The 11,199-nt window shown below is 40.7% G+C and overlaps 1 protein-coding gene and 1 non-coding gene across 2 annotated transcripts; both read right to left on the bottom strand.

Moving 5' to 3' along the window:
• Window positions 1-2,414: 2,414 nt before the first annotated feature.
• On the bottom strand, window positions 2,415-2,521 carry LOC122726893. Its single transcript, XR_006352886.1, has one exon. It is a non-coding gene; the product is annotated as a U6 spliceosomal RNA (small nuclear RNA).
• A 3,175-nt stretch (window positions 2,522-5,696) lies between these two features.
• Window positions 5,697-6,107, bottom strand: LOC122725862 (60S ribosomal protein L28-like). Its single transcript, XM_043963211.1, has one exon. It carries the CDS (start codon window positions 6,105-6,107, stop codon window positions 5,697-5,699), a length of 411 nt encoding a protein of 136 aa, XP_043819146.1.
• Between the last annotated feature and the right edge of the window lie 5,092 nt (window positions 6,108-11,199).

Here is an 11,199-nt window from a genome sequence, read left to right as displayed (position 1 = left end):
CTTGTAAAATGAGCTGGAGAAGAAAATGGCAAACTCTTCTATTATCTTTGCCATGAAAACCCTAAACAGGGTGCAGAACAAGTCCGACATGACTGGACAAATCACAAAAATGTATTTTTTATTTTATTAAACATTTCCTATTATTTTTAAATCTGATTTTGGAATTTGACTCATCTATTCCAGACCATGGTGACAACTGAAATGACTTTTGTGCATAATTCCTATTTTGGAGAGATGTGAGAGGTTATGATGATGTGACAAAAAGTCTAGTTCGCTATTTTGTTGGTCATGTGACCCAGCAGTAAATCAATAAACATTTATTAAACCCTTACTATCTGGGAGGCACTGTGCTAAGTGGAGGGAATACAAATAAAAACAAAGATAGTCCTTGCCCTTAAGGAGCTAATGGAAGACAACACACAAAAGGAAGATGAAAATGGAGGAAGCAACCCTCCAGGAGAAGGAAGGTACCAAAGCTATGTAGTTGGTGGGAAAAAGGAAGGAAGGCTGTGCAGGTTCCCCTCCTTACTGGAGCCCCTAGAGCCCAACAACCCTGCCCTCCCAGTCAGATGATCCAATCAGAAGAGCAGAGGGTGCTGATATGATGTAAGGCTTATTCAATCAGTAATTTTTTTTTAAGTGAGGCAATTAGGGTTAAGTGACTTGCCCAGGGTCACACAGCTAGTAAGTGTTAGAGGCCGGATTTGAACTCAGGTACTCCTGACTCCAGGGCCGGTGCTCTATCCACTTCGCCACCTAGCTGCCCTGCTTATTCAGTCAAGAAAGAAGTCCTCTTAATTCACTGGTTACACCAAATGGAACGGTCTGGTGTTCTATCTATTTTATCACTGTGTTCATGGATTCCTGCTGTTGAATCCATACAATCTAAAATGGCCTCTTTCTTGGGTTCTGTCATCTACTTGTGAGAACATGTTCTGGAACCAGTATATCTAAGTTTTCAACACATTTAAATTAACTATTTCTAAAAACAAAAACAAATTTTGGACATCTTTTTCTTATAACCAAGATGAACTAAATATTCTTCTAGCCCTTAAGACAATCCTGTACCCTAGCACATTCTAATTGTGTCTCCTTCAGGTGTCACCGCTCCTCTTGCTTTAATTGTTTTTCAGTTGACTGTCCACATCTTTCTGCTAGAGAGCTAAAATTAACATAGGTTAGTTGAGGTGTCCTATCAACACTGAATTGCCCTTTTAATTTTGGCAAACATTCTCCCTAGGTGTTTTCACGTATTTCACTTTTGGTCCAAACTTTGGACTTTTTAATAATCTACCCCTTTTCTCCATTCTAGGTACTTTCCTATTGTAAGATTTCAGTTACATTTCTTTCTTTCTTTTTCACTAGCCCAATTACCTTTTATGTTGTTGTTATTTTCAGCTCCAAATTCTTCTACCCCTCTCCAACCCACGGAGAAGGCAAGAAACATGATGCCCATTATACATATGAAATCATACAAAACATATTTCTACATTAGCCATGTTGCAGGGGCGGGTGGGGAGGGGGAAGCAAGAAAAATTAAAGAAAGTGAAAAAATATGCTACAATCTGTACTCAGGCTTCATCAATTCTCTTTCTGGAAGTGGGTAGCATTTTTCATCATGAGTCCTTTGGAACTGTCGTGGGTCATTATATTGCTTAAAGTTGCTGTCTATAATTTACAGAAACTGGATAAGTATCATTACAATATTGCTGTCACTTTGTACAATGTTCTCCTAGTTCTGTTTAATTTCCCTTTATAGCAGTTCCTTTAAGTCTTCCCAGGTTTTTCTGAAACCATCCCCTTTATCATTTCTTACAGCACAATAGTATTCCATTACAATCATATACCACATTCAGTTACATTTCTAACATAAATTTCTCATGTTTTATACCTGAGGGGGCATGGCTCTTTACCTGACAAAAATCCCCATCTGGTTCCACTATGATGTGATTATTATATGTTATAGTGGGGGGAAGTCTGTTAACAACTGTAGCTGTTTCTAATGTTTTAAATGCCTTTTTATTCTGGTTTAATTCTAATAATTCATTTCCAGATACTCTTTCCTTAGAGCTGTCATTAACATCATTTTAACTCTATTGAGTATCTTGTCCTACCCTGTAGGAGGTCTTACAATTAGGCCCTAGTCACTTCTACATATTCTATAATTTACAGAAACTGGATAAGTTTTCTTTTTCTCCTTATATCTTTTAGTAAAAAAACCTTTATTTTTCCTTAATTTTATTTTTTGTTCATTAATTTATTAAATTATTTACTTATTCATTTACATGTTCATTTACTTATTTTTTCTATTTATTTTTCATTCATTTATATGTTTTCACATTTGCTTATTTCAGTCCAGATCTCTCATTTAATCAGTGTAGGGAACTCCTAGTTTGGAAAATCTTTCCACCAATAAAAATATGGAAAGCTTCACAAATTTGTATGTCATCCTTGCTCAGGGGCCATGCTAATCTTCTCTGTATTGGTCCAATTTTAGTGTATGTGCTGCCGAAGCAAGCACTTCCTTAATTTTCAATAGTGTTTTGTAAAATATCCTCAATAACTTTAATACTTAGCCTACCTTAGGGATGATTTAAACTTTGAGAACATGAATCCTACCTATATCAGTAAGGTCAGTAGTGGAGAAATTTGCCTAGAATTATGAACTGAAAGTGCTCTAGAGCCCCACAGCATTCAGAATCCTGCCCACACAAGACCAAAGACCAGCTGACTACACTCCAAAATGTAATACCAAGAAATTTCATTTCAGATATACAGATTTTATAAAGAGGTTTTTATTCATTTTCTGATTTAGTTTATCACAAAAGGCATTCAATCAGCATTGCTAAATAGTAGAAGGCCAACTATCTAAACTCTAACTTATTTGTGTTTGTATTTCCACAACTAAGGACTTCTCTGGCATTCATGTGGTGATTTAAAAATTCAGGAAACATAATTTCTGGGTAATTTAATCATGTTATTAATAATGCCAGCATTTTAATAAAAGGATGGTCATTTGGTTGTCTCTCTCATACACCAAAGACAAATCATGGGGATGGCAATTGGAAGAGGGGTATTCCTGAGGGTGTCAATCAACTCTGGTTAACAATTAATGAGAGGGGGCAACTAGGTGGCACAGTGGATAAAGCACTGGCTCTGGAGTCAGGAGGACCTGAGTTCAAATCCGGCCTCAGACACTTAACACTTACTAGCTGTGTGACCCTAGGCAAGTCATTTAACCCCAATTGCCTTGCCAAAAAAACAAACACACACACACACACACACACACACACAATTAGTGAGAAAATGAATATTACAATGAGGGGCTGAACCTATTCAAATGAACTTTGATTATATCATTTACTTCTAATTTACTGGAAGCCTTAGGGAATCTATTCAAAGAACTTATCCCCACCCAAACCTGAGCAGAGCACAATGGCTTCCCTATGTGGGTGGGGTCTAAACAAGAAAGAGAGACCAATCTCATTATCAGTAATGTCCTGTAAGTGACTGAACTTTTGAAATCAGGACTTTTAAAAAAGGGGGGAACTCTGGATCTCCTCAAATCTTTGGTTATTAATAATCACTTCAGTGTGAACTCACTTTCCCCAGTACAAGGGAGAGTGCCCTTAGGATTTGTTGGGAAATGTTTGTACTGTTGTTGGGTTTTTTCTTAAAAATTTGTTTTGGCTGATATTCTTGAAGTAAATATTCCTTTGTTTTGTTTTTTTTAATATTTTATTTTTCCCAATTACATCTAAAGACATTTTTAACATACATGTTTTAAAAAATTGAGTACCAAATTTTCTCCCTTCCTTCCTTGCCTCCCCCTTCCTTGAGACAGTGAGCAATTTGATATAGAGTATACATGTGTAGTCATATAAAACAGATTTCCATATTAGTCATGTTGTGAAAGAAGACACAGACCAAAAGGAAAAAAAAAAAGTATGGGGACAATGATATGATTGTAGCCTTTGCAAAACATAACTGATGGAATGTAACCATTCATCAGTTGACTAACCCCTGTGGCAAATTCATGGTACAGACAAAGCCAACTCTAAAGAACTCCATATTTTCTACCATAAAGAACATTATAACAGCATTAGAAGAATCAATGATAATTCAGAAACCCCTGCCACTTTGGCATGCAGAGAATTGGGGAACCAGTTAAAAAAATTTGGTGTACCCCAAACTCTAGCAATATAGACTCCTACCTTTAACAAGCTTTTCCTTCTACAGGTAAAAAACTTCCCCACTAAGAGCACATGGCTCTGCTTTCTGGCCTACCTCAACCTCCCCCACCCCCTCCTTTGCTTTTCTCCTACTTACCCTTTTTCCTTAAAGCCATCTCTCTTTTTTTTTTTTTTGAAAGGCATTGAAAAGGCCTGGAATTCACTACATACTTAAGTTTCCTCATGAACCCAAAATAATACTTAGCAAACCTTTTGATTTTTGGTTTTTGTTTTGTTTTTTACTTTTGTTTCTTTTTAACTCAATTTTGTAAACTGAATGAATTTCAAAGATATATCTAGTATATACCATTCAATTCTGATGACTTCAAAAATCTATTACTTTGACTGGGCTAAGGATATAGGTCTGGAGGCCTGGAATTCACCATGCCATCTTTTTTGTTTTTTTGACCCTTTCTCCCTTTCCTATATTGTTATTAACATATTGTTTGTTAGCATAGGGTATTATATTCTGTTATTTTTTACTGTTTCATCAAGGGAACACTGTATTCCTCAAAGAGACATAGGAGTGAATGTGGTACAATAATGGAACTTGGCAGATGCCCAGGGGTCCGACTTGGTTGATCTAGTAGTGTTTGAATTGGGTGTGAATGAGAAACTACTAAGTACCCACTTAAAACGATTAGATTTTTAGCCACCTAGTTAAACTTGGCCAACCCTGAGAAGGAGTGTCCCTGAGGACTGGAAAGTACCCAGGCCCCAGTCCCTGTTATAGTCAGATTATTTTGTTCATGTTTTATTCCATTGCTAACAATAGAAATCATGTATTTTGCTTTACTGAACCTGATGTATCCTGGTACTACCACCCCACTTGCCTACAGTACAAACCCCTTAACTGCCGCCCCCCCCCCTTGTTCTATGACCAGGCAGGAAAGATGTCTCCTGCTAGCACAGACTCCACCCAGATACTACCTCTCCATTCTTACATTTCTCCTGGTACCAACACTCCCCTCTTCCCCCTTGCCCCTCCTTACCCGGGTGGAGTGGTTTCACCCTTTTCCCCTCCTGTAGTGTGACCTTTCCCCTTCCTCTTCCCCCCCAACTCTCAGACATAGCTGAGCATATAGCCATACCCTGATCACGAGCTGAACATGCATCTTGGGTGAGAGACAGGATTGGATGGTAGATTGTGAGCTCACCCTGTTGCACGAGGGGAACACCCCTAAAAACTTCCATAAAAACCCAACTCATGAACCCATTACTGCGCTCCTCATCCCTGGCATGGGGTCACCCATTCTCATGAGAATGTAATAAATCTGCCTCTGCTTGACTTGGTGGTCTCCTTGAGTTATTTAGGTAAACTGAGGCAATTTTTGTCCCAAACAATTTCCCATTCTGATTCTTTCATTTAATTTTTTTTCTCTTGTTGCTATTGCTAGCATTTCTTTTCTGTCTTTTTTTTTTTTGAGCAGTTTTACTTTATTAGCCAAAGGCAGGTCTGGCCTCCTAAGTGCTCTTGGGTGGGCAGGTTCGCTTCTTCTTCACCACCACTGGCTTCTGGCTCCTCAGGATGGCACTGGCCTGGCACAGAGCGGCCATGTGGAGATTCCAGTATTTGTTCTTGCGGATGATGTGCCGGATGCTGTTGAGCGTGGCCCGGGCATTTTTGTTGCTGGTGGCCCTCACATAGGAAGTGGCAGGTTTCCTCTGACCTTCCCAGCACTTCAGCACCACCACAATGCCCTTGCTGTTGGCGGCTGGCTTGATGCCCACCATTTTCTGGTGGATCAGTCCATTGTAGCGGAAGGAGTTTCGGGCCTTCAGGTTGTTGGGCTTGGTGCTGTACGTCTGCTTGTTGTGCTTGATGAAGAAGCTGGAGCAGTTCCAGAGGACCATCCACTGCAGATGGGGCGACATGGTGGTGGCAGGGGTGACCTCGGGCGGTGGGGGGCTGCTCTTGAGGAGACTCCCAGAGATGGAAAAGGTATTGCTAGCATTTCTAAAACAATATTGAGCAATATTGGTGACACAGTATAGTTTCCTAGTTTATCTCTCTCTCTCTCTCTCTCTTTTTTTTTTTTGACCTGGCAGTGAGGGTTAAGTGACTTGCCTAGGCTCACACAGCTAGTAGGTGTCTAGTGTCTGAGGCTGGATTTGAACTCAGGTCCTCCTGAATCCAGGGCCAGTGCTTTATCCACTACACCACCTAGCTGCCCCCTCCAGCCCTTTATCTTAACTCTGTTTCTATTATTGTTAATTGTTTCTTGTAAACAACATTCTGCTATTTCCATTTCATGGGTAAATTCATTCCATTCACATTCAAAGTTATAATTACTAATTTTGTATTTTTTCCCATCCTATATTCTCTCACAATTTTCCTTCTTCCATTTAACCTATCCATCCTCAATCATTTAATTTACTTCTTTTTTTTTTTTTAATTTTTTCTTAGTGAGGCAATTGGGGTTAAGTGACTTGCCCAGGGTCACACAGCTAGTAAGTGTTAAGTGTCTGAGGCTGGATTTGAACTCAGGTACTCCTGACTCCAGGGCCGGTGCTCTATCCACTGCACCACCTAGCTGCCCCCATTTAATTTACTTCTAACAGCTATCTTGCCCCCTCCTCCTATTCCTTAATCTACCTACCCTTCTAAGAGTCCTTCTCTTATCCTCTCTTCCACCATCCTAATTCTTAATCTTCATACCCTTCTAAAAGTCCCTCCCTAATCTTATTTCCTTGCCCTCTGATTTTTAAAATAAATTTAGAGGGGCAGCTGGGAGTACCTGAGTTCAAATCCGGCCTCAGACACTTGAGATTTACTAGCTGTGTGACCCTGGGCCAGTCACTTAACCCCCATTGCCCTGCAAAAAAGAAAAAAAGAGAAAAAAAATTTTAAAGACTTTTATGCCCTTCTAGATATATATGTTGTTCTCTCTTTAACCCAGCTCTGATGAGAATAATATTCCAGCACTACCAGCCCCCACACCTACCTGCTTCTTCTGTATCAGTTTTTCCTTTCATGCTTCATTTGTGTGAGATAATTGTTCATTTTTACCTCTCCCTACCCAGTTTATTTATTTATTTTCTGGTGGGGCCATGGGGGTTAAGTGACTTGCCCAGGGTCACACAGCTAGTAAGTCTCAAGTGTCTGAGGCGGGATTTGAACTAGGTACTCCTGAATCCAGGGCCAGTGCTTTATCCACTGTACCACCTAGCTGCCCCCAGTGATAACATTCTTAAGAGTACTGATAACATCTTTACATATAAGAAGTAAATAGTTTGACCTTATTGAATCCCTTATAATTTGTCTTTAATGTTTACCTGATGTTTCTCCTAGATGTTATATGTTGAATTGATGTGGGCTGGAATTTGGGGTCAAATTGATTGTGAGTCATCCCAAAAGAATTACAAGACTCAGTGACTTAGTTTCCCAAGTTTTATTGCAAAGCTGTGGGTGACCACAGGGAGAGAACCAAAATAGTGGAAAGGTATCTCTCAAATAAGGAAAGGAAAGACAGTTATATTTATAGTATGGATAAATTGATTATCAGTCTCATTATAATAATCTCCACCTTGGGGAGGTATAGGGGAGGGCCTGTCCTCATTATAATATTCTTCACCTCTGGGAGGTACAGGGGAGGGCTTATACTAATTTGGAGTTCCTGGGGGTCCTAAGCCAAACCCCGAGGCGGGTACTGTAGAAATATTTTAACTAGCTTGCTTAATTTGGGCGGGGGGGATCAATCTGACTGGATGACTAATCTGGGGACTTTTGACTAACTGGCTATCTGACTGCTATTAACTTAATATGGGCCGTTTAAAAATTTCTCCACCACCGTGTCTACCTGCTTCGTCAGTCTGCCCTCTGCCGCCTTTGCCGCCCCTCCAATCTTGTCAACTCCCCAGTCCTCTTTTTTTTTTTTTAAAGTGAGGCAATTGGGGTTAAGTGACTTGCCCAGGGTCACACAGCTAGTAAGTGTTAAGTGTCTGAGGCTGGCTTTGAACTCAGGTACTCCTGACTCCAGGGCCGGTGCTCTATCCATTGCGCCACCTAGCTGCCCCCAACCCCCCAGTCCTCTTAATCTTGTCCACCCCCGTACTGTCTAACTCTCCAGTCTCTATATATCTTCCTTCTCTTCACTCAAATCTCAGGGCTTCCTGCTCCTCCACACACCCCAAGCTAATCCGCCAGCCAGGGCTGTGGCTGGGGTGGGGGGGTGGGGCGCTCGAACCTCCAATGCATACCACACCCAGGGCTCCAGGGGCCTGTGCCCCCTGCTGTGCACCCAGGGACCTCGGCACAGGCTATGCCAGAGCCCGGCCTGGACGAGCCCGGGATCTATTGGATAGATCCGATCAGGGCAGAGGGAGCTGGGGCTCCCAACCCCCAGCTGTCTGACCTGGCCTCTTGTACAGCCCACAGGACTTTTTGGCTCAGCTGAAGCAGAGGGGAAGGGGCACCAGCACCTCCCAATAGAGGAGACCCTGAGGGCCTAAGGCTTTCTAATCTCAGCCCAAAGGTAGGGTTTCCAAATCAAAATAAGTTTCCACTGTACCTTTTTCAGTGGAGGTGTGTTTTGGGGGTTTACAAGTCATAAGGTGAATCTGGGGACAAATTTGGCCTTTTCTGCTCATGTCTCTTTCTGATTTCCATGGCTAGTTTCAAAATATAATCATTTTTCATTAGAATTTCTATAGGTTGTCTTTTTCCTTTATTGTTATTTTGACCTCACCTGCTCTGGTCCATTATGGATGTTGATCACTATGGGTATGAGAACCTAACATAAGTTATCCATTAACTGGGATCTGACTCCCTTTTAGAGCTAATATCTGTATCAGAGCTTGGGTCTTGGGTTTTTCTATTAACCCTTTTTTTGCTTCCCACATCAGAATTTTCCATTGACTTCTGGTCTTTTTGTCACAAATACCTGAAAGTCTTTCTGTTCATTAAATATCCATTTTTTTTTTAACATCAGGATTATATTCAGCTTTGCTGGGTAAGTTGTTTTTGGTTGCAACCCCAGCTTTTTTGCTCTTTGAAATGTAATATTCCAAGCCATATGATCTTTTTGTTTTGTTTTGTTTTGTTTTGTTTTGTGGGGCAATGGGGGTTAAGTGACTTGCCCAGGGTCACACAGCTAGTAAGTGTCAAGTGTCTGAGGCCGGATTTGAACTCAGGTCCTCCTGAATCCAGGGCCGGTGCTTTATCCACTGTACCACCTAGCTGCCCCCACCATATGATCTTTTTTTTTTTTAATTAATAAAGTATTTTTTTCTGTTACATATAAAGATAGTTCTCAACTCTTGTCCATACAAGCTTTACAATCTTATATTTTTCTCCCTCCCTCCCCCCTCCCCTAGACAGCAGGCAATCTGATATAGGTTTTATATATATATATATATATATATATATATATACACACACACACACACATAATAACATTAATCCTATTTCTGCATTAGTCATGTTATAAGAGAAAGAAAATCGGAGCAATGATGGAAATCCTCAAAATAGAAAAAAAACAACAGGATCAAAAACAAAAGAAATAGTATGGTTCATTTAGCATCTATACTCCGAAGTTCTTTTTTTTTTTTTTCCTGGATTTGGAGATCCTCTTCCATCACGAGTTCCCGGGAACTCTTCTGTGCCATTGCATTGGTGAGAAGAATATAGTCCATCACAGTAGAGCCATATGATCTTTTAATGTAGAAGCTGCTAGGTCTTGTGTAATCCTGATTATGGCTCTGTGGTATTTTTTTTTTTTTTAGTGAGGCAATTGGGGTTAAGTGACTTGCCCAGGGTCACACAGCTAGTAAGTGTTAAGTGTCTGAGGTCAGATTTGAACTCAGGTCCTCCTGACTCCAGGGCCGGCGCTCTATCCACTGCGCCACCTAGCTGCCCCCGCTCTGTGGTATTTAAACTGTTATTTTCTTGTTGCTTGTAGTACTTTTTCCTTAACTTGGGAGCTTGCTTATGATATTCCTGTAAATTTTCCTTCTGAGATCTCTTTCAGATGGTGATAGGTGGATTTTTTTCTATTTCTAAAACTTCAGGGAAATTTTCTTTAATAATTTCTTTAAAAATTTTCTTTTATATTGAGACTTTTTTATTTTTACTTTCAGGTAGTCCAACAATTCTCATATTGTCTCTCCTCAATCTATTCTTCAGATCAGTTGCTTTTCTACAAAAATACCATCTTTGAATAGTCTTTGTTAAAAAAAAAGCCCATTTGGTTTTCAAGCATTAACTACTGCTTCTACCTCCTAGAATCTTCCACTACCTTTGGAAGTTCAGGAGTAGTTCTTATTACATAAAATCCTGGACGCACAATAATAATGTTGCCACCTTCAATACCTGCTTGATTAGGATTACTAGGAATAGGATACAACTTGGGAACCAGCCCACAACTTCTACATTTTGGCATTGCATAAGAAAGGCATTTCATGAATAATCTCCTAGTCCTGGAACACCCTATATAGGTGAGATAGTGCCATGGCATTTACTTCACAATTACAACTATGCAAAGAAGAAGGACCCATAGTTCATGCTTCACTCAACACAGCACATCCCAAACGTTCACACGGGACAATTCCTTTCCTTTCATAATGTCTGGATGGAGGCTGGCCAATAATAAGATCCCACCCCTGGGCCCTGCCAGGAAAGGAGACTTTCCATAGCAAACCAGCTACAGGGGGTTCAACCTTTGGGTAGATCTTCAGCAAGATTACTCCTCCAGGGCTTGCTAACAGAGTGACTTTGTTACCGTGGCAACCCAGCAGCAGGGTCCCACCCCTTGGGCAGATTTGCAATAAGATTACTCCTCCAGGTCCTGCTAACAGAAAAGTCCTATTAACAGAACAATGCAGTAACAGGGCACCACCCTTGGGGCAGACCAGCAACAAGGTCCCTCCTCCAGGGCCAACCACCAGAAAGATTCTGTTAACTATAGAAAACCAGCAGCAGGGCAGCACCCCTGCAGAAAGCCAACCCACACCCAGGGAAGGCTAAAAG

This window comes from Dromiciops gliroides, chromosome 4 (genome assembly GCF_019393635.1).
Source record: "Dromiciops gliroides isolate mDroGli1 chromosome 4, mDroGli1.pri, whole genome shotgun sequence".
Classification (NCBI taxonomy): domain Eukaryota; kingdom Metazoa; phylum Chordata; class Mammalia; order Microbiotheria; family Microbiotheriidae; genus Dromiciops; species Dromiciops gliroides.
The sequence above is the reverse complement of the archived record's forward strand: the minus strand, read 5'-3'. Positions and strand labels throughout refer to the sequence as shown.

Coding starts and splice junctions, on each gene's coding strand:
- LOC122725862 (XM_043963211.1), bottom strand. CDS start 6,107: ATGTCGCCCCATCTGCAGTGGATGGTCCTCTGGAACTGCTCCAGCTTC.